Here is a 21690-nt window from a genome sequence, read left to right on the forward strand (position 1 = left end):
TCTGCTCCCCTCCCTGTGGCACTGTGGTTCTAGCACAGTGACTGGGTGCTGTGGAGCGCTGTTCTGCAGCCCAGCATCTCCCCTGGCTCTGGACATCTTGGCCGCTCTCATCTCTCTGCAGCGCATAGAGGTGGATCAGCATTTTGGCGCCAGACGTTCTGGTCACTCCCCCCATGTTCCCACTTGCTGCTGCATTCTCTGCCTCTGTGGCAGCAGACAGTGGCTGTTCCTTTTGCTCCTGCCCTTACTCCTTCTATTTTAACTTTTCTGCCTTGTTCTTTGGGCAGTGGGGAGCAGGGTTCTCCCTCCTGGACATTCCTCCTACGTGGGTGGTTAACCCTTCCTGAGCCTCGGCTGCAGTGTTTCCCTGCTTGCTCCTCTGTCCATTACAGGCACGGCCAAGCAGCCAAGAGAGCACTGAGTCAAATCCAAGCAGTGCTCGATTTGTGAGGCAGCCTTCCCAGGCTTGGCAGATGATGAGTTGTGCCCAGCCTGCACCCAATTCTGTTAGGTCCAGGGGCTACGATTCGGGCAGGCAAGTGGGGTTCCTACCCACCAAGGCAGCTGCGAGTCCAACGGGGGGAAATGGACCAGGAACCCCAGTGCAGAACAGGGAGAGGCTCCAGAAGCAAGGAGAACCCTGACCACTTGACTAAGGGGATAAGTCCCAGGGGCCTCTTGCAGAACTAAGAGGGGAGGATTGCAGGGCCACAAGTGTCCTCTGCCTCCCTGCAAGTCGTAAAGTGGGTCATGAGCACCCTGGGGAAAGAAGCAGGGCTTCTAATCAGCCCCCTCCCTCCCGAGCTGTCCAGGTGGGCCCTGACTAGTTCCCCCAGCCCCCCGCCTAGGGGGAGTGGGACCCAATGGGGGAGGTTTCAGAGCCAGACCTCTTGAGAGGGCTCCAGGCCCTAAGGAAGACAAGCCATAGGTGGCCTCCCCAAAGCCGCAGCAGAGTTTCTATGCTCCCAAAGTTCGCAAAAAAGATGAAAAAATCTGAAAGGGGAAAGAAGGCACACAAAATCCAGGAGGTCTGAGTCCTCCAATTCCCCCTCCCCGCTCCCCTGCGGAAGGCGAGCTGTCTGGTGCTGACTCCAAACAGGCTGGGGGGAAAACTCAGCAAAGGCTTTTTCTCCTGGAGAAATGTCAAGCCATGTGCAGCAAGGTTATCCGCATGATTCAAACACAACCTCAGCAGGCTCCTGAGAGTGAGCCTTGGAGTCAATTTCTTCCCTCAAAACCCTCCCCAGTGGCGGTGATACCCCTTCATTCCTCCTTCCAGGAGGTGAGTAGGGTGAGTGGGGTAAGCTAGGTAAGGGCCAGCATGTTAACAAGAGCGATGTCAGGCTCCATAACATTCCAGACCCAAAGGGCTCCAATGCTGAGATACCAAAGGTTGATGCTGCTGTAGCGTCCCTCCCCAGGGATACGGTTGGAGGTCATTCTCAAACAAGACTTTGAAACCTCCACTGCCACTTTCCGACCATCCCTGGGAGCAGCTGCCTGCGTTGCAAGAGCATCTCTCCTGGCTGGGAGATCACAAAGCCCTTAAGGAGTGAGATCACCCTGACTTTGGCTCCATTTTAATGAATGTCTCTCTAGCAACAGGTTTCAGAGTGGTAGCCGTGTTGGTCTGTATCAGCAAAAACAACAAGGAGTCCTTGTGGCATCTTAGAGACTAACAAATTTATTTGGGCATAAGCTTTCATGGGCTAAAACCCACTTCATCAGATGCATGGAGTGGAAAATACAGTAGAACAGTATAAATACACAGCATATGAAAAGATGGGAGTTGCCTTACCAAATGGGGGGTCAGTGCTAACGAGCCAATTCAATTAAGGTGGAAGTCTGGCCTTTCGCTACTTGTCCTCACAGAGGTACCTGCGAAGGGACAGCAGGTTCCCCAAGGGAAAACAATAGGGTCAAAGTCCATGGGGAAAGTCCAGAGGGACCTCAGCTCCCCTAAAATCCAATTTATGACAAAGATTACGTAGGCCTCCGCCCCGGAGAGAAGCGAGGGGGCAGAATTCCCCATTTTCTAGAAGAATGTTTTTCTTTAACCACAGAGAAGTTAATCAGGGTGATAGTGAGCCAGGGATAGTCCCTCGAACTGTGGGCTCCACCCCATCCATTCTTCATCCAGTCACCTAGTTTCAACAACCCTGTAAAAAACAATTTGATCCAGAATGAAATATCTCATCTTCTGGATATTGGCATGACAGAGACTGTTCCCTCAGAAAAAGGTTTGCCGGGTTGTACTCCATCTTCTTCATTGTGCAGAAGCACATGGTGGGTATCAGAGCCATTCTCAACCTCAAAAGGCTGAACAAGTGGATGAAGAAAACAATGTTTCTGATGGAGACCCTGGCCTGTACAGTGTCCTCCCTGTCCAGAGGGACTTCTTGACTTCAGTACCTCTTGCAGACGCATATCTCCATATCCCCATCCGATCATGCCACCGCAGACTTCTGAGGTTCACCTACAGCAGGAAACATTATGAGTACTGAATGCTCCTGGTTGGCCTGTCTTTGGCCCCCAGGGTTTTACACAGATGGTGGTAATAGCCAGACTCAGGTTGCAAAGAACTCACCTGTACTCTATTCTCGACAACATCCCAATCAGAACTCCAGCGGTGCAGAGGACCACATCTTGGATGTTGAATCTCCTCCAGGGGCACGGCTTCATCATCAGTGCCAAGAAAAGTTCTCTGGTTCCATCCAACAGAATAACCACCTGGGGGCAGAAATAGACACCTTGATAGCAAAGGTCTACCCATCATTAGAAAGGTTTCAGAAAATCCAGAAATGTATTATCTTGCTCCAGAGATGCAACAGGCCTACCATAGCACTGTGCTGTGCTAGGACTCATGGTACTGTGCATAGGCATCACTCCATGGGCACAATCACTCATCAGACGCCTTCAAGCCTTCATACTAAAGGTGTGGGACCATTCCCTGGAACACATGAAAGATCAAGTACAGGTTCCAACATAGGTATTTAACTCCTTACAGTGGTGGTCAGCCCATGATAATGCCTGCAAAGGTATGTCCATCTGCCTTCCAGATCCTTCAGTCCTCGCAACCAAGGCCAGCTTGGAGGGCTGGGGAGCTCACTTGGAGACCCAAACAGCCCAGGGCCTCTGGAGCTAGGAGAAAAAGGCAAAACTGCATAAACCTCCTAGAGCTGAGAGCTGTCCAGCTAGCTCTGCAAAGGTTCCAGCTCACTCTAAGGGGGAACCATGTCCTGGTTCAATCAGACAATATGACTACGTTTGCATATTTAAACAGCCAATGGGGAACAAGGCGTCCAGCACTAAGTGTGGAAGCAATGGAAATAGTGAGGTGGATGGAACAGTTCTGCCTTTTCCTCAGGGTGATCCACATCAAAGTGGACCTGAACCACAAAAGGGCAGATGGTCTCACCAGGCGCAGGGTCAAAAACTCCAAATGATGCCTGAATCAGGACTCACCATTCAGACGTTCTGCCTCCCTTCAACCGATCCATTTGTGAATCATACAAATGCAAAGAAGCCAAAATACTTCACAAGTGAAGCAGACCCCAGAGTCATGGGCACAGATGCCTGATCGCACAGTTGGCCATAGGGCCTACTTGATGCGTTTCCACCTTTTCTGCTACTGAGGAAGGTGATTCAGAAAATAAAACGAGAGCAGGCGACAGTAATTCTTATAACTCCTCATTGGCCAAGGAGACCTTGGTTCTCAGACCTGATAGAGCTGAAACTGGAACTCCCACTCCAGGTTCTGTGGAGACCGGACATCCTTTCAAAGGTCCTGTTCTTCAGCTAGACCCAAAACAGCTTCAACTAACAGCCTGGCAATTGACAGGGAAACACTAGAAGGTCTTGATCCATCTTCCGGATTCATTAAAACATTGCTTTCATCTAGGAGAGTATCAGTACTAAAAATATCCTGCTCTCTCTGATCCAGATTCTACAACTGGTACCAAGAACACAATAGAAATCCTGGAATTCCAGCCATTCTGGACTTTCTCCAAGAAGGCATAGTCAGAGACCTTCAGCTGAGTATCATTTCATGTCAGGTGTCTGCTCTTAATATTGTGCTATTTGTAGGATCCTTGCCCTCCTTGCAGACCATCCATAGGTAGCCAGATTCCTTCTAGCATTCCGATTAGCCAGACCAGCAGCCAGGCCAGTCTTCCCAGCATGGGACCTACTGCTAGTTTTGAGGGCCCTGCCAGCCATCCCTTTGAGCTGCCGACTCCAGTGTCGGCCTTTCATTTATCCATTAAGACTTGTTCTTAGTAACTGTCACGTCCGCCAGGCAAGTGTCGGAGCTGGCAGCCTTATCCACATGTGAGCCTTACTGGGTGTTCCATGAGGTCAAGGTGGGGCTCGGGACACCAGCATCCTTTCTTGCTAAGGTAAATTCCTCCTTCCACACTTCCCAAGAGGCTGTGCTTCCTTTGTTCTGTCTAAAACTACAATATCCAATGGCAAAGATGTGGTAGACCTGGAATGTCAGAAGAGCTTTGAAAATCTCTCAAATGTGCAGAATCCACAAGAAGATCGGGCTCCCAATTTGTGTCGTCCTACTTGAAATGCCAGAGAATCAGAGCTTCAAAGTCCTCCATTGCTAGGTGGATCAGACTATGTATTATGGAACCCTGAATCCTCAGAGGCTCCAGTCCCAGAAGGGATCAAGGTGCACTCCATGAGATCCTTAGCAGCCTCATGGGAGAGATAAGCAAGTGCTTTGGAAATTTACAAAGTGGCCACTTGGTTTACAACTAACACCTTCATTAAGCTCCACAGGGTGGGCCTTCTGTCTTCTGCAGAGGCTCCTGTGGCAGAATGGTGCTGCAGGCAGTGGCTCAGAAATAGTACAGACTTTTGAGCAAGTTCACAAAAGGGGTAGGGGGTACTTTCCTATCAAACTTTTGTTTCATAACCCTCCCTACATCTGCTCACTACTTTCCAGACAGCCAGAACTGTGGGAGACACTGGGCTGCAGAACAGAAGATTTTGTAGAAATAATTTCCTTTCTGCTAGCATCGTCTCCCACAGTTGTCCCCACCCTGGATGGCTCAGGAGCCAGAGTTGGATACTAAGTGGAATATTTACCATAGGATTGTCTTCCTTGGTTCAATGTACATAATGTCATTATCTCTGGAATATTTGTTAACGCTGTTCCAGTTTTACCGCTTGGAAATATTCCTCTGGCAGCAAGCGGGAGCAGAGGGGGCATGGCCACTGCGTGCTGATCCAGCTCCGTGAGCTGCAGTGAGAGGAGATGCTGCTAGCTAGCAGAAAGGAAATAATCTTTGAGGAATTTTCCCTGCCCCTTTTGGAAACAGCATGGCTGGCCCAGGGTCCCTCAAACACTGTGTGCCTCCAACCTCTCTTGTCTTGTCAGGGTTGCCCAGCCTCCCATCAAACAGCTTTTGTGCCCCCTTCCCACACCATCCCTTCATTGCCCTAGGCCTTGACACTGCAGCCTCTCCCAGGACCAGCATCTGCCCCCTCACATCCCTGCTGGCCTAGGCCTGTTGCCATCTTGGTCCTCCCTAGCTCCCCCCAGCCCAACCTACTTGTTTGGATGCCACCTTCGGGCCCTCAGTGCCCTCTCCAAACCCCACTCAATGCTGCTTACCCACCAGCGGCTTCCAGGCAGGCTCTAATGCATGCACACAGCTGCTGGTAGAGAGCAGGTGACCATCTCTCTGGCCATGCCCTGCAGGCAGGGAGAGGCATGACCAGCGCTCTGCTTGTCTCCTATGCTGCTGGGATCCTGGACACCCCCTCCGGCTCATCCTGTGCCTGCCTGTGGGGACACATTGCAGCTCACACAGGGCCACGGTCCTGTCCAGCCAACACAGCTGCAGTTTGCCATTCCTGGGCAGCCCCCAGCCAGTGGGGTGTCCTGGCATGAAGTCAGCCACAGAGCTGTGCTGTGTGCCCCACAAGTACCACCCTCCCGTTTGGGGCCAGCCCTGGTGCTCTCTTCCCTTTCACTTCAGCCCTTCTCTCCACAGACACCGACTACATCAGCCAGGAGGAGCTGGCCAAGGTGGAGCGGATGCTGAGCCACCTGCGTGAAGAGTCAAAGCAGGCAGCTGCCTCCATGCTGGTGAGTCCCTGCCTGGTATGCACCCAGCCCAGAAAGCAGCAGCCTTGCGGGGGAGGGGGCAGTGCCCTTCCTGGGGTGGAGTGGGGGAACCCGTCATGCCAGCTCAGATGGTGACTTGGGAGGGTTCAGCCTGGGCAGCCGGGGGGCTGGCTTCGCACATGCTGCTTGGCTTGGCCACACACTGCACAGCCCAGCCGGCTGTGTACCCAGCGCTCTGCTGAATGCTACATGCACCCACTTCTCTATGCCTGGCAGCTGGAACCACTGGGAACTGGCCACACAGGGTGGGGGGTTGCTGCCCTGCTGCACAGTGGGCATGTCGGAGTGAGGGCTGGCTGGGAAAACTCCCCCAGGCAGAGGCTCGTTTGGCCAAACCTGGGGTGTGAGGTGCGATTGGGAGTCCCCAGGTAGTCTGAGTATCTCCAGGATTAAATCCCTGCCACGCTGGGTGAGACTGCACAAGGCTGTGTCCCACTGCCCTGGCCCAGGGGTACTGCACAGGCCACAAGCCTGAGCAATCCAGGGGCAGCTGCCAGTCTGGGCTACAAGGGACAGGAGGGCTGGGCTCAGGCTGCTTGGTGCAGCACCCCCAGTGCTGCTGTCTGGCAGGAGGCAACCACCGGGGTGTGTGTGGGTGCCTTCAGCTGCTAATCAAGGCCGGGTGCTTGTCTTTGCAGCCCACCAGTGAGGAAGACCTGTGCCCCATCTGCTACGCACACCCTATCTCGGCCATCTTCAGGCCATGCTCCCACAAGTCCTGCAAGTGAGTAACTGCGGTGGCCCTCTGCCCCTTCCCTCCCTGCTGGGGAGTCTGGTCGGCCCCACAGGCTAGGAGCTAGGGAGAGCTCTGCTTCTCTGCTCCCCTTGAACCCCTCTACTGGTAAAGACTACTTGCGTCTGGAGCCCAAGGACCTGGCTCATGCTCTATGGAAGCTCTTGGACCTTTTTGCATGTGCTGGGAGGGGCTCCCCTGGGGAGAGGGCCAGGCCCCATCCCTCACCACACTGGGGCTCCAGGCCTCGCTGCAGGGTGACAGAGCAGGGGTGCAGTCGTGGGCTCCACTGCTCAAGGGAAGCACTTTGCCTGGGAGTGCTTGGGTGCAGGGCTGGGCACAGCTCCCTCATGGTACAAGCTTTGTCTTTTCAGAGCCTGCATCAACCAGCACCTGATGAACAACAAGGACTGCTTCTTCTGCAAGGCCACCATCACAGGCGTGGATGACTTCACCAAGCCAGGCAGCTCCTAGTGGGGGGATTGACCCTGCAGGCTGCTGAGGCTCCTTTCCCTCAGCCTCCAGAAGTGGGTTGCCCAGCTCTGGTTAGTTGTGGGCCCTTCCACAGCCCAGCCCCCTTGCTCACAAGTGTGAGGGACACCAGCAGATGGTAGAGGTGCTGCTTTTGCCCTGTCTGAGCCAAGGCTGGGCTCAGTCTGTTCAACAGGCGGGGGGGAGGCCTGAGCAGTAAGGCCTGAGGGGTGATGCCTTTCCCCGGTGAGGCTAATGCCAGCATGTACCTACTGGAGTCTCAGCCACGGCTTGCAGGCGCCTGCCTGAGCCCAGGGCCTGTCCTGCTGCTGTTGCCATTTGCTATGGAGCGTTCGTTCATGTGTGAGCCTGTGTGCTGCGATGGGCCACTGCCAGCTTCCCTTCGCTGGGGGTGGGGCACACTTTGGCCCAAGCTCTGGGTACTGGGCAGCCAGACTGCGGAGAGCAACTGCTTCTGTGCTAAGCTAGACAGAGCAGAGGCTGTTCACAGCTGGCTTGGTCTAGGCCTGGGCCCTCGTGGCTGAGTTCTCTGATGGGCAGTAATTGGCTGGGGCCTGGCAGCCTGCAGTCCCCCAGCTTCAGCCTGGTGGGGGAGAAGTATGTGGCACCTTGCCCTGCAGCTGCAGGAGGATGTGCTAGCTGGCAGCGGGGGTGGGGATCCCTGCTGCTTGGTGCAGAATCCTTGGCCTGGGTCTCTCAGCTGGGGGAGAGGCTAATGCTTGAGCTCTGCTGCAGGTGGGGTGGGACTAGCAGTAGCGTGTGATTTGTGACCAGCCCTGTGGGATTGCTCTGTGCTGTGCATCGGGTGCTGTGTTACCTGCCCCAGCTGGGGTCACTTCTCTGCATGAGAGCATTAAATTATTCTTCCTTATGGGGTGGCATCTTGTGTGTGCGACAGATGGGAATGCAAGGCCTGTGGATCTAAGAGCAGCTGGGCCAGGGCAGCTGCCTCAGGGATGGAGACACACAGGAGTGATATGGGGAGGGTAGGGGCCACAGGACCAGCCACAGCAAGAAGGTGACATGAGGCCATTCAGCGCTTTTAGAGAGTGTAATTGTATTGGGTGGGGCCCTGTAGGCCTGGCCCTCAGTGGCACACCTGGCTCCTACCAGCACCCAGGACAGGCATGTCACAGCTGTGGCCCCCTGCTTTCTACTGCTCCACCATGGAGCTCCCTTCCCCCCCTCCCAGACCCTCCCAACAGCAGCCTTCTCAGAGCCCAGCAGCCCATGAGGGCCTAGTACTGCTCCATGCTGTGCCAGCAGAGCCAGTTCCCATGCCCCCCCCGTGTGCAGGGCTCTGCTCCAGGAAACAAAGTGTTAACAGTTCAGTAGCAGGGGAGCTGGCCTGGCCCAGCAGCTACATGATGATGCGAGGCTCTGGCACCGACTCGGCAATGGACTTGTGTGGCAGCACGTTGGCCCCGTTGAGATAGAGCTCGTCATTGACGATGACATCCTCGCCCAACACTGTCACGTTCTCCATCCGCACCTAACCGAGACAGGCCCCGTCAGCCAGGCCCCACCACATACATGCTCCCTGCATCAGAGGCAGCATGTCTTCCACAGCTTGGGTATGTGGGTGGACTTGCCTTGTGCCCAGTGCTTCAGCCACCCAACTCTGAGCTGCCTCTCCTGCCTCCTGCTTGGGCCCCTCCCCCCATGACAAGCTGGGGCCATAGGCTGGAGGAGAGATGGGGACCCCCCCTCCCCCACTGCAGCCAGGCACAGCAACAGCCCCTATTCTCAGGGCTGGGAGCAGCCTGGTCCTTTCAAGCTGCCAAGCCCCTCCCGTGCCTGCTCACAGAGGAGGGATGAACTGGAATCTAGTCTCTCTAACTCCAGCCTGTCCTAAAGGCAGATTCTCCACCCCAGAGGTGGGGGTGAGGAGACAAACTCCAGCTGCCACCTCTGTTCTTGTGCAGGAAGGGACTGTGTCCTGGGCATTGCTGCCACTGTGTGCCCTGGCACCCCCAAGCCAGCCAGGCATGGCCCCCTCCAATGCCCCCCAAAAGAAAATGGTCACAGCCATGACTCACCAGGGAGCACCAGCAGCCATGTGTAGAGTCAACTAACCAGCAAGTGTCTGTGATAGAGACACAGCCAGCCCCCTGGCTGCTGGGCCCTGCTGCAGGCATGCGCCAGCCTACCAGGTAACTCACCCACTGGCCAACAGACGACAGCCAGCCAACAATGCAGGACTCTAGCCAGGAGTGGGAGCAGATACGGGAGCCTTTCAGGATGGTGCAGCGCTTGATCCGTACCCCATCCTCCACCACCACCCCAGCCCCAATGGTGACATTGGGGCCAATCGTGCAGTTCTCACCGATCTGAGCACTTGGGTCCTGGAAAGGAAGAGCGAGATGGGTGTAGGCCCACACTACAGGGGCAGTTGCCTGCCCTGGCACCAATCCCCACTGCTCCAGCCCTCATGGTGCTAGGGGTGTCTGGCCAGGGCCTGGCATGTATGCCTTCAGATGAATGGCTGGCTGGAGGGGCTGCCCCTTGAGAACAGAGCAGATGGCTAAGCAAGGAGAGCCATGGACCCAAGTCCTGGCTGATTCACTATCAGCATAGGGGACCCTCACCCAGCAGCAGGGAGCTCCCTGGTTCAAGGCAGCCCTGTGCTAGGAGATACCAGCCCAAAGGAGTCACACTCCCAGCCTGCTCTGCTGGAGGAGGCCCCATAGCTCTCCCACAGAGATGAGAGCCTGCCTGCACCCCCACAAATGCTGCACCCACCAGTACTTAGGCACAGATGCCAGACCTGGTAGCCCAGCAAGGGCCTGCTCCTCAGGTCAGTTGCTGAGCTCACTGTAACCCCCACTGTTGCAGGTAGGCAAGAGAGAGAGAGGAGCCTCCACCCCAGGCTCCCCCCTTCCCAGTAGGCAATCCCAGGGTCATCCTGTCCCTACATAACCACGCCTTGGCACAGAGTCCTGCATGAGAAGGGGTAGCTACCTCTAAGGGAAGTGCTGTTACAGATGCTTGCAATTGCCTGTGCCCTCAGAAGGGGCCAGCCCACCTCGCTCAGCCCATACAGACTGTTCGAGGGGGGAGCTGCAGTGCTCAGCCACGCTCAGAGTGCTGTGGGTCAGAGGCCTCCTCAGGACCCCAATGACAGCACAGCTCTAGGGCTACTCTTTATGCCCATCCCTCACCTTTCTGGGACTTGCTCAGCCAGTGAGGCTGCAGGTTTGTAGCACTCCACAGAGCTCTGCCTGACCCTTGGGATGAGTATGGCGTGTGCTCTTGCTATGGGCCTGTTTGACTGAAGTGTATAGTGTGGGCTGGTTGGGGACCATGTGCTGAGGTTAGCTGAGAGCTTTGATCCCTAAGTCTTGAACCCTTAGCCAGAGGGCACAGCTACTCGGGTAGACGGGGGTTGAAAAGCCAGTGCCAAAGCAACGAGGGGAGGTTAGAGAGTGAGCAAGAGAGCCAGATATACTTTCTATTCCCTAAAGTTAGGCCAAGAAAGACTCCCCTCTCCCACCACAGGCTCCAAGAGTACAAATACTGCAGGCAAGAGTACAAGTCCAGCAGCAGAGCAGGGGCTCTCCAGTTTATTGCACTGAATGTAGGATGGATGATTACCTGCCTCATGGGCACATGGCTGCAAGCAGCTCCTGGCCCTCAGAGACTAGAGTGGCTGAACCGATGGAGCTAAGGGAGACAGAACGGTACAACGTCAAGACTTTCTGGGACACAGCAGAGCGGGCTCACCCTTGGTCTGACAGCCTCGGGGCTTCTGAGGAGGATGAAGGTCTCAGGGAAAGAGAGCATCAAGCTGGAGCGGAAGGCAATAAACCCTTACTTAGGACCCTCATCTCACCCTGAGGACACCCTTCCAGGGGAGGGGACTCCACTAATTAGGAAGAGACAGCTAATAGTAATGGGGGATTCAATTATTAGAAAAACAGGTTGGTTTGTGAGAACCGCATGGTGAATTACCTGCCAGGTGCAAAGGTTGCAGCTCTCAAGACATCTAGACAGATGTATGTACAGTGCTTGGGAGGGGCCAGTGGTCATGCTACATCTAGGTACCAGTGACATAGGGCAAGGCAGGTGAGGTCCTGGAGGCCAAATGTAGACTGCTAGGTAAGAGGCTAGAGTCCAGGAAAAGGGAAGTGCTCTATTACACTGAAATGCTTCCAATTCCATGTGCAGGTCCAGACAGGCAGAACTGCAGGGTCTCATTGTGTGGATGAGACAATGGTGTTAGGAAGAGGGGCTTAGGTTTATTAAGGAAAGAAGGTGCTAATACCAGAGGGAGGGGCTCCACCTAACCCAAACAGAACCAGATTGCTGGCATGTCAAATTAAAAAGGTTGCAAAGGAGTTTTTAATCTAAGGGCTGAGGGAAAGCGGACAGGTGCAGAGGAGTGCGTGGTTTAGGCAGCCACATCCCTTAGGGGAGGATCTACTAATGGGGATTCTCTATGTCTTAGTAAAGAGGCGAGGACAAAAGTTGATAAAGTGCAAGTAGGAACTGAAGAGAAACAGTCAAATGAAAGAGTCCCATTCAATTATATCACAAAGGCAGACAACCAAATATTAACCAGTTTTATATGTGCTTGTATACAAATGCAAGGAGTCTAAATACTAAGATGGGAGAACTTGAGTGCCTAGTGTTAAATGATGATAACCAATGGGACACGGTAATACCAAGATCCTATATATGTTGTAATGACAGAGCAGGTCATGCTAGTGGGGGAGTGTGAAAGAAAACAGAGTGAAACTTGTAAAAATCTTAAATTAATCAAACAGCACCACAGAATTGCTGTGGATAGAAATTCCATGCTTGAATAATAAGAATATAGCAGTAGGAATATACCACCTGACCAGGATAGTGACAGAGATTAGAAGTGAATATAGTTGAACCGCTTGGTGAGAGTGTCAATAATGTAATTAAATTTAACATCTGGGGGGTGGAATATCAAAGGAACTCATCATAGTAGCATTTAACTTTAAAAAAAAGGGGAATTGCACAAAAATGAGGAAGCTAGTTAAACAGAAATTAAAACTAACAGTCTCAGTAGTAAAATGCCTGCAAACTGCATGGAAACGCTTTAAAACACCATATTAGAGGCTTAAATGTATACCACAAATAAAAAAAATACAGTAACTCCTCACTTAAAGTCATCCCGGTTAACATTGTTTCGTTGCTGATCAATTAGGGAACATGCTCGTTTAATGTTGCGCAATGGTCCCTTATGTTTGGCAGCCGCCTGCTTTGTCCACTGCTTGCAGAAAGAGTAGCCCATTGGAGCTAGCTGGTGGGGGCTTGGAACCAGGGTGGACCGGCAGCCCCCCTATCAGCTCCCCTCTCCCCTAAGTTCCCTGTGCAGCAGCCGCCCAGCAGGCTATCAATTGCCAGCAGTTCAGCTGTCCCTCCCCTCACTGCCATGTGCTGCTCCTGCCCTCTGCCTTGGAGCTGCTCCCAGGAGCCTCCTGATTCCTGTGCAGGGGGGTGGGGGGGAAAGAAGGGACGCTAATGTCAGGGTGTTCCCCTTCCCGTTGCTCCTGACCCCCGCTTACTCCTTCTCCATATAGAGCAGGGTGGGGACAGGACGGAGAGAGCGTGCTGGCCGCAGCTGCTGTCTCAACTTGCTGATATACTTAAAAAGGCAATGTACTTAGAGTGGGGTCAGCGTAATTAAAGGGGCAATGCGCATCTCTCTCTCTCTTTCCCCACACACAGGGTATATGTGTCTGTCTGCCATGCTGTCTCCCCATCTGTGCTGCCTTGTAGAGTGTGAAGCTACATTAACAACAATGTGTTAACCCTTGAGGGCTCAGCCGAGTGCTAGTTCATCATTTAGCAGAAAGGCATTCCCTGGGAAATATCCCACCCTCTGACTTCACCACCTCAACCAAGCTTCACAATCACCATTGCTGTGTACAGTATTAAATTGTTTGTTTAAAACTTATACTGTGTATGTGTATGTGTGTATATATACTTTTTTGTCTGGTGAAAAATTTCCCTGGAACCTAACCCCCCTTATTTACATTAATTCTTATGAGGAAATTGGATTTGCTTAAAGTCGCATTTTTCAGGAACATAACTACAACATTAAGCGAGGAGTTACTGTAGTAAGAGGAACAAAAAAATACTACATGGCTAACCAACAGGGTAAAAGAGGTGGTTAGAGGCAAAAAGGCATGCTTTATAAATTAGAAGTCAAATCCTACTGAGGAAAATAGGAGCCTAAACTCTGGCAAGTGAAGTGTAAAATTATAATTAACATAAGAACAACCATACTGAATCAGACCAACGGTTCATTTAACCCAGTATCCTATCTGCAAACAGTGGCCAATGCCAGGTGCTTAAGAAGGAATGAATGAGTTAGACAGCTGAAAAAAGAATTTGAAAAGTAATTAGCAAAAGAGAAACTGCCAGTAAAAAAATCCTTTAAGCTCATCAGAAGCAGGAAGCCTTCCAAACAATCAGTGGGGACACTAGGCCATCAAGGTGCCAAAGGAGCACTTGGACTTTCAGAAAGCCTTTGACAAGGTCCCTCACCAAAGGCTCTTAAGGAAAATAAGTTGTCATGGGATAAGAGGGAAGGACCTCATTGATCAATAATTAGTTAACAGGAAACAGAGAAGGAATTAATGTCAGTTTTCACAGTGGGCAGAGGTAAATAGCAAGGTCCCCTGAAAATCTGTACTGGGACCAGTGCTGTTCAATATATTTGTAAATGATCTGGAAAAGGGGTAAACAGTGAGGTGGCAAAGTTTATAGATGATGCAAAACTATTTAAGATAGTTAAGTACAAAGCAGACTGCGAAGAGTTACAAAGGGATCTCCTACAACTGGATGACTGGGCAACAAAATGGCAGATGAAATTAAATGTTGACAAATGCAAAGTAATGCACATTGGAAAACATAATCCCACCTATACATACAAAATAATGGGGTCTAAGTTAGCTGTTCCCACTCAGGAAAGAGATGTTGGAGTCACTGTGGATAGTTTTCTGAAAACATCCACTCAGTGTGCAGCGGCAGTCAAGAAAGTGAACAGAATGTTGGGAATCATTAGAAAAGGGATAGATAATAAGACAGAAATATATGCCACTATATGAAGCCATGGTACGCCCACACTTTGAACAGTGTGTGTATTCTGGTTGCCCCATCTCAAAAAAGATATATTAGAATTGGAAAAGGTTCAGAGAAGGGCAACAAAAATTATTAGGGGTATGGAACAGCTTCCATAGGAACAGAGATTAAAAAGACTGGGACTGATCAGCTTGCAAAAGAGACCTCTAAGGGATGATATGATGGAGGTTTATAAAATCATGGCTGGTGTGGAAAAGGTGAATATGGAAGTGTTATTTACCCCTTCACATAAGACAAGAACCAGGGGTCACCCAATGAAATGAATAGACAGCAGGTTTAAAACAAACGTTCTTCACGCAATGCACAGTCAACCTGGGGAAACTCATTCACAACATCCCCTGGCAAGGCCAAAACTATAACTGAGTTCCAAAAAAGAATGAGATCAGTTCTTGGAGGATTGGTTCATCAGTGGCTATTAGCCAAGATGGTCAGTGATGCAACCCAAGCACCAGGTGTCCCTAGCCTCTGATTGCCAGAAGCTGGGACTGGACAACAGGGGATGGATCACTTGATAACGGCCCTTTTCTGCCCACCCCCTCTGAAGCACCTGGCATTGGCCATTGTCGGAAGACAGGACACTGGAGTAGCTGGACCTTTGGTCTGACCTAGTGTGGCCGTTCTTATATTCTGTTCTTTTCACTCCCTCGCTGTGGGCTGGGCCCCACGCACTGCCCAAGGGAGAGAATTACAGTCAGCCCCTTTCCTTGGGCTGGAAAGCCTGAGCCTAGATGGCCCCTTGGCCAGGACTAGCCCAGGCTGTTGTCAGAACAGCAAGGCCCCTATCTCAGCTTCCTCAGACAGGGGCCAGGCAGTCCACACTCCCTGTCTGGGAGGGTCCAGGCCCAATGGGATGAGGGACCTGGCTGGGCTGGCCATAGCAGGCCTGCTGGAGTCCCACATGGGGTGCACAGGTTGGAGGCCAGTGCTAGTTAGTGTCCTGGGTCTGAATTTCCTAGCAGACAGCAGCAGGGCTCAGCAAGCCAAAGCCCACGGCCCATTACAGGAGCCACATGAGCCAGCTCAGCTCCCAGGGAACGGGGGGAGGCCAGCAGCAGGGTGACCGGAGTACTGCAAGCCCACCACAGGGTGCCATACTGGGGTGCATCTACACCCACTCATGTCAGGAAGGAAGCAGCAGCCCAAGCACACCGCTGGGCGGAGAAGCATAGGCACTCACCACCAGCACGTTCCCCACAAAGCCAGGGCCCGTGTGCAGCCTCTCTGGGTGCTGGACCCTCAGCGACTGCAGGAACATGCACATGCCCGTCAGAAAGTCCTTGGGCTGCCCAATGTCCATCCAGAAGCCTGTAGGGACAGAGCAGCACTCTCAGCCTACGGGGAGGGCAACAGGGACAGGACAGGACAAGCCCCCGCAATAAGCACAGGAGATTCCCCCCCATCCTCCTGGATGGGCCCAGAGGAGGCAGCTCATATACCCACTTGATGCCACTGGCATAAGAGGCATACAGACTTGGGGCAGGAGGGTTCCTTTGTGCTGGGGCAGAGATGGGGAGCAGAGGGTGGGGAGATGGATGTCTCCTTTACTCCGGGGCTGGGAAGGGGTCTCAGCGGGGTCCCTTACCCTGCAGCTCCATGGCATAGAGCTCCGCATCCTGAGCCATCACCGGAAAGATCTCCTTCTCTATGGAGGTGGGCCGCAGCTACAGACAGACACACAGGGCCCAGTCAGGGGCATCTCCTCCAGACTGGTGCTCCCGTTAACCCTGAGTGCACAGCCTCCCAGTTCCCACAATGCCCTGCAAGCACGTGGCTGTTAAATCTACATGCAGCCTAGAGATTCCAGATGGTCATGAGTGCTCCTGGATGGACCTGATCTCTGCCTCCATCCCCCCTGGCTCCAACTCCAGCTCAGTGCCCCAACTGCTGGGAATCCCTCCCCTTCCACAGCCTCCTCTGTCTCCTGGAAAACCCCCAGCCCAACACTCAGCCTCCACCTGCCCTCTGCTACACATGCACACAAACCCGGGGAGGGAGGGGGTGCGGACCAGGAGACATGCATCCCTCCCTCTCACCCCCAGCCATCGCTCTCCCTGCTGAAGGCTGGGCCCACAGCTGGCCAGCTCCCTACCTGGATCCTGTGCAGGAGGCTGGGGTTGAAGATGTACATGCCGGCATTTATCTTATTTGAGACAAACACCTGGGGTTTCTCCACGAACCGGTGGATGCGTCCCGTCTCAGCTTCGCACACCACCACCCCGTACTTGGAGGGCTCCTCCACCTTTGTCACCTGCAAGGCAAAGTCACTGCAAGGCACCTCGCTGTGGAATGACTGAGGGAAGACCAGGTAGGCTCTGCCAGGCCAGTCACTACACTGTTGCCCCTTTTTACAGACAGGGAAACTGAGGCATGGGGCAAGGACTTGGCCAGGATTGCACAGCCAGAAGTCCCATTTCTGCCAGCTGTACTCGGGGGGGGGGGGGGGGGGGGGCGAGGGCAGGGGCAGCAGGTTTGTATAATTTTTGGTGGTGCCCAGAAAGGGACCAAGTCCGCCGCGCTCCCCCCCCCCCCCCCCCCCCGCACACCTGCCTAAGGCTTTGGGAGAGAGTTTGGGTGCAGGAGAGGGTTTGGGATGCAGGCTCTAGGAGGAAGCTTGGGTGCGGGAGGACTGCGGGCTCTAGGACGGAGTTTGGCTGCTGGGGGCAGGCTTTGGGCAGAGCAAGAGATTGGGGTGTAGGAGGGGGTGCAGGAGGTTTGGGTGTTGGGTGCGGGCTCCGGGAGGGGGTTTGGGTGCTGCGTGCAGGCTTTAGGCTGGGAGAGGGTTGGGGTGCGGGGCTGGGCCGGGGATGAGGAGTTTGGGGTGCAGCAGGCAGGCTGCCCCGGGGCTAGGGCAGGGGGCCAGAGAGGACTTCCCCCAGCCCTCTCCCTGCCGGCAGCAGCGAGCTCCGAGGGAGGGGGGCCCCCTCCCCAGCCCAATACTCACCCAACTCAGCCCGACACACCCAAGCTCCCCCAAGCTGCTGCTCAGGAGGTCCAGCCAGGATAAGTCCCCCCCGCCCACCCTGGAGTCAACTTGGAGTTGCCTGCCAGGAGGGAGGAGAGGGGCTGTCATGTGCCTCCTCCCTTCCTCCGGCACAGCAGCCCCCTCAGCCTGCCCCCGGCACCACTCCCTTGTAGCTGGCTGCGGCAGCGACCGGCGAGGAAGCGCAGTGCGGAGCAGCCGCCAGCTGCCCAGGGCAGGCAGGGACGCTCGGGGGAGGTGCGCGGGGGTGGCAGGCAGGGGTGGGGGAGAGACCCAGCCCCAAACATTGGTGGAGCCAGGCCCCCCCATACAACTTGCCGCCCCTGGGGAAGGGTCATAGAGGCAGCAGCAGGGCTGTGCTTCATGCCCGGGGAGCTGATAAGGTGATCAGTCCCCCCCACCACGAAGCGTTGCCCCTGCCAGTAGCACCAGCCTCTTCCCAGGGGGGAACTGAGGTGGGCCTTAGCCCCTCACATTTCACCAAGGAGCCCTGCCCCCTGCTCCTCCTCTCCTCCTGAGGCCCCGCCCCCGGCCAGGCCAGAAGCCAGAGCCAGGCCATGGTAATAGCTGCCCAGGGAGCCTGGGCAACTGTGGGGAACCTCAGACCCTCCACCTAGTCTGGGTGGCGCACCTCTAGGAGCAGGAATACAGGCTGGGGGCTGCTCTTGGGCACCCTGGCCCCCCACCCAGGGCAGGTGGAGGGTCCTGGGATCCCCACAGCGGCCTGGGCAGCTCTTATCCCAGCCCGGCTCCAGCTTCAAGCCAGGCCAGGGAGTGGGGTCTGGGGGTGAGGGGCATGGCCCCCCATTTTTACACAGGATCCAGCACTCTTGGCTGTGCCCCTAAAAGCCCAGGAACAAGTGCAGTGTGGTACACCAAGTCAGTAGGGGGTGGCAGGAGCCAGTCGTGTTCCGACCCCCCGGAGCCAGCCCTGGGCACTCACCACGATGGAGCCCTCCTTGCCGTGGTGCTTGTGGAAGCGCACCATGTCTGTGAAGGGGAAGTCGCAGATCACGTCACTATTAAGGACGAAGAAAGGCTCCGAGCTCTCAGTCAGCAGCTCCCGGGCCAGCGCCAGGGGCCCCGCTGTGGAGGGAACATGGCTCAGAGAGAGCTGGCAGGGGGGCAAGGCCACCTGCTACTCCCCAAGGTGGATACAACAGCTACAAGCAAGCACAGGCTCTACCCTGTGCTGAGCCAGCCTCTTAGCTTCAGTTTTATGCAAGCAGGGGTGGCGTTGGAATGAGAAGCCTCACCCCATCCCTGTAAACTGCATGAGCAGGTAGTCGGGCCCCTCGGCCGACCCTGTAGGGGGCCCCACTGAGCATGTGGGATGGGCACAGACTCACCTGTGCCCAGTGGCTCCTTCTCATGGGACAGGGAGATGCGAATGCCCAGCTGAGAAAGATAACAGAATCCAGGGTCAGGAGGATGCACTGCACCAATGGCCATTCGCTGCCCCCCAACAGGCCCCCGATGCCACGCTGCTCTGCCCAACTCCCTCTGCCCCTCCCACATGACCCCCTTGTCCCCACACATAGCCCCGCCCCTCCCCCACCTAGCTAACCAACCCCCGCACCTCCCACATGCTCCCACCCGCCCAACCCCTCACCCAGCCCCGCCCACATAGCCCCCGCCCCGCGCTGTGACCCGATGGCTCCCCGCGGCCCGGCCTCACCCGCTGCTCCTGCTCCCGCATCGCTCCCTCCAGCACCCCCGACATGTAGCTGACAGCCAGGATCACGTGATCGACGCCCGCCTGCCGGGGAAGGGGAAAGTGCGTTAGCGGCGGGGGCCTGGGAGCCGCCGGGGAGGGGTTCGGGGCCCGGCCCTACCTGGCGCAGAGCCTCCAGCTGGTGCAGCAGTATGGGCTTGTTACAGAACTCCACCAGCGGCTTCGGGGTGCTGAGCGTCAACGGCCGCAGCCGGGTGCCGTAGCCGCCCACCAGGATCAGCGCCTTCATCGCCCTGTGCGGGAAGCCGCCACGTCAGGCCAGCGCGCGGGGGGGCAGGGCCTGTTCCGCTCCCTTTCCGGGTCCCGCCCCCTGTCCGACCGTCACCCCGACTCCTCTCCCGACTGCCCGGCCCGGCCCAGCTCACGCTCATTCACGGGCCTCATCACCTGTCCGGCTCCGCCGCGCCCCTCCGGCGGGGGAAGCCCAGGCCGGGCCGCGCACCAATCCGAGCGGCAGACGTGTCCCTCCACCCTGCCAGCCAATCACACAGCACGCAACGGCATTGCCATAGTAACCGCAAACGTCACAGCAGCGACTCCCGCGCGCGGGGCGACAGTCTGGCGCAGGAACAATCACATCTCAGGAGCCAGAGCAAAGCCCGCCCCTCGCGTAGTGGTGCCGGCTGGTTCCGTCAGAGCGGTGTCCCGTGCTGCTCGTAGCTAGGGCAGGCGGCACCCCGCCAGGCAGCTCCAGGGGGCAGCCTCCAGGCCTCGGCCCCGCCCTAGCCTCGGGGGCAGTGTGCCAGGATAGGGTGGAGGCGGTGAGGTGTTTCTCTAGCACAGGATGGCTGTGCCAGGGCAGGGCTAGAGAGCAGGCTGCACACAGAAGAGCTATGGAAGTGTAAGCAGAGTCAGAACGGGCTCTACCCTGACATCTGGTGGTGAGCTGTGGAAAAGGACTTCAGGGGCTGATCTTGTTTGCATGGGCACACCCACCCTGCCTAGCCTGATGGGACTGCTGGCCCAAATGGTCACTCTGGCTGCTGTGGGAAGGACAGTAGAACTGTGGTTGGCACTTTATGATGGAGGGACTTGCCCTCAACTAAGTAGCTCTTGCTAGGCAAGGGACATGGGTTCCAAAATCCAGTGAATTGAGAGATGTTGGGGACAGGTATTTGTATCTGGTAGTGTAGGCCCCTTCTGAGGGCCCTAAACACCACTTTGACTCCTCCTCTCTCCACTGTGTAATAACAGCTAATTTTGACTCCATTAGGAGTATTGTTACATGCTGCAGAGCTGAAATCACAATACTCAGGTCTAAGCATTAGACCTACTTTGGGCTAGTGGTGCACCAGCACTGAGGCTCCCCTACTACCAGCTGAAATCACTAAAGAGCTAAACTTACTAAGAGCTGAAATCACTGGGCGCTGTGTTAAGTAGGGGGGGAGCCGGAAGATATATTGGTGAGCAGCTAACGGGACGGCTGGCAGAGAGGAGCGGCTTGTGGTGAAGACTGCAGCAGAACCCCACGGAGAGGCGTGCCAATTGACCACGAGCAGCGGAGCACGTAAGGTGCCCCAGACTGTTGCCGGCACAGAATGCCCGAGGAAAGCAACAGCGGGGTTCGTTGCCCGGTGTGCTTCGCGCCAATGAACACACCAGGGTGGAGAAGCAATCAAAGTTTATTTGAGATCTCAAAGCGGTGCAAGGAGACTGGCACATCTCAGATCAAGCACACCATCATAAGCAGCTTTTCTCTTTTTATACATTTTGCAGCTAAGCTTTTCCCCCCTTCCCTCCCCTTCCTCCTATAATAGTTTACATTAAGCAAGTAGCAAGCAATTACATTGAAGCAGTTAAATCATCTTGGCAGCTTTAAGTCCAGCTTGTTAGTAACTTCTCTTTGAGTTATTATCTTGTCCCTTTCCTTTGATTTGTTATTTTGCCTTTCAGCCAGAAGTATGCAGGCCTCATTATTACCGCTTGGCATCGGTATGAGCGGTGCTGCACCTGATAACTGGCTGTTACACATTCCAATTTCTGCATCTGGCTTTTGAGGTCGATTACAGTTTAAACATGGAAGGACTTTGGTTCATTTAGGCCTAGTGCAGGAAGGCTTCATCGACACTCGTGGTCTTCCACCCTCCTGAGTTACCTAGAGTTATGTCTAATGACACCAGCAACACCCTCCTTTGAGAATACTCAACAAGCCTTTGGGTGAGTTTTCTCATATTCTGTGGACAAGATACGATTGAGTGCCATGGAGCTGGGGTTATAAATGAGAGGGCATGTCGGTACTTTTGGGGAACGGGGGGCACAAAGCTTACGGAGGAGCATTTTAAAACAAGCGATCAGGAGGAGGGTGGCCAGGCACAGTACCACACCTGTGAGGAGGAGACGCACAAGGCCACCCCCCAGTCCTCCCAGGTCGGGCAACCAACTCCAAAGGGAATTGAAAACCGTGGGTTCCCTTTCCTGGGCCTTCCACTGCTCAAAAGCCTGTTCGGCCGACAGGACGTGCTTGTTAATGTCCTGTGAGTTTTCCGGGA

General features: G+C 54.8%; 2 protein-coding genes across 2 annotated transcripts in view; one reads left to right on the forward strand and one right to left on the reverse strand.

Moving 5' to 3' along the window:
* RNF123 (ring finger protein 123) overlaps positions 1-7349 on the forward strand; it is a 136674-nt gene extending 129325 nt beyond the window's left edge. Inside the window, 3 exon segments of the mRNA XM_065408775.1 lie at positions 6009-6103; positions 6781-6866; positions 7250-7349. Of these exon segments, the coding sequence (XP_065264847.1) occupies positions 6009-6103; positions 6781-6866; positions 7250-7349 (281 nt within the window).
* Positions 7350-8674: 1325 nt separating this feature from the next.
* Positions 8675-19453, reverse strand: GMPPB (GDP-mannose pyrophosphorylase B). The gene is made up of 9 exons (XM_065408776.1): positions 19302-19453; positions 19145-19225; positions 18816-18864; positions 18410-18552; positions 16576-16734; positions 16069-16147; positions 15664-15791; positions 9530-9712; positions 8675-8859 (listed from the first exon to the last, which is right to left on the reverse strand). The coding sequence occupies exons 1-9, from the start codon at positions 19428-19430 to the stop codon at positions 8728-8730; spliced, it is 1083 nt and encodes a 360-aa protein (XP_065264848.1). The 5' UTR covers positions 19431-19453; the 3' UTR covers positions 8675-8727.
* Positions 19454-21690: the final 2237 nt, after the last annotated feature.

This window comes from Emys orbicularis, chromosome 7, assembly GCF_028017835.1.
Source record: "Emys orbicularis isolate rEmyOrb1 chromosome 7, rEmyOrb1.hap1, whole genome shotgun sequence".
Lineage (NCBI taxonomy): Eukaryota > Metazoa > Chordata > Testudines > Emydidae > Emys > Emys orbicularis.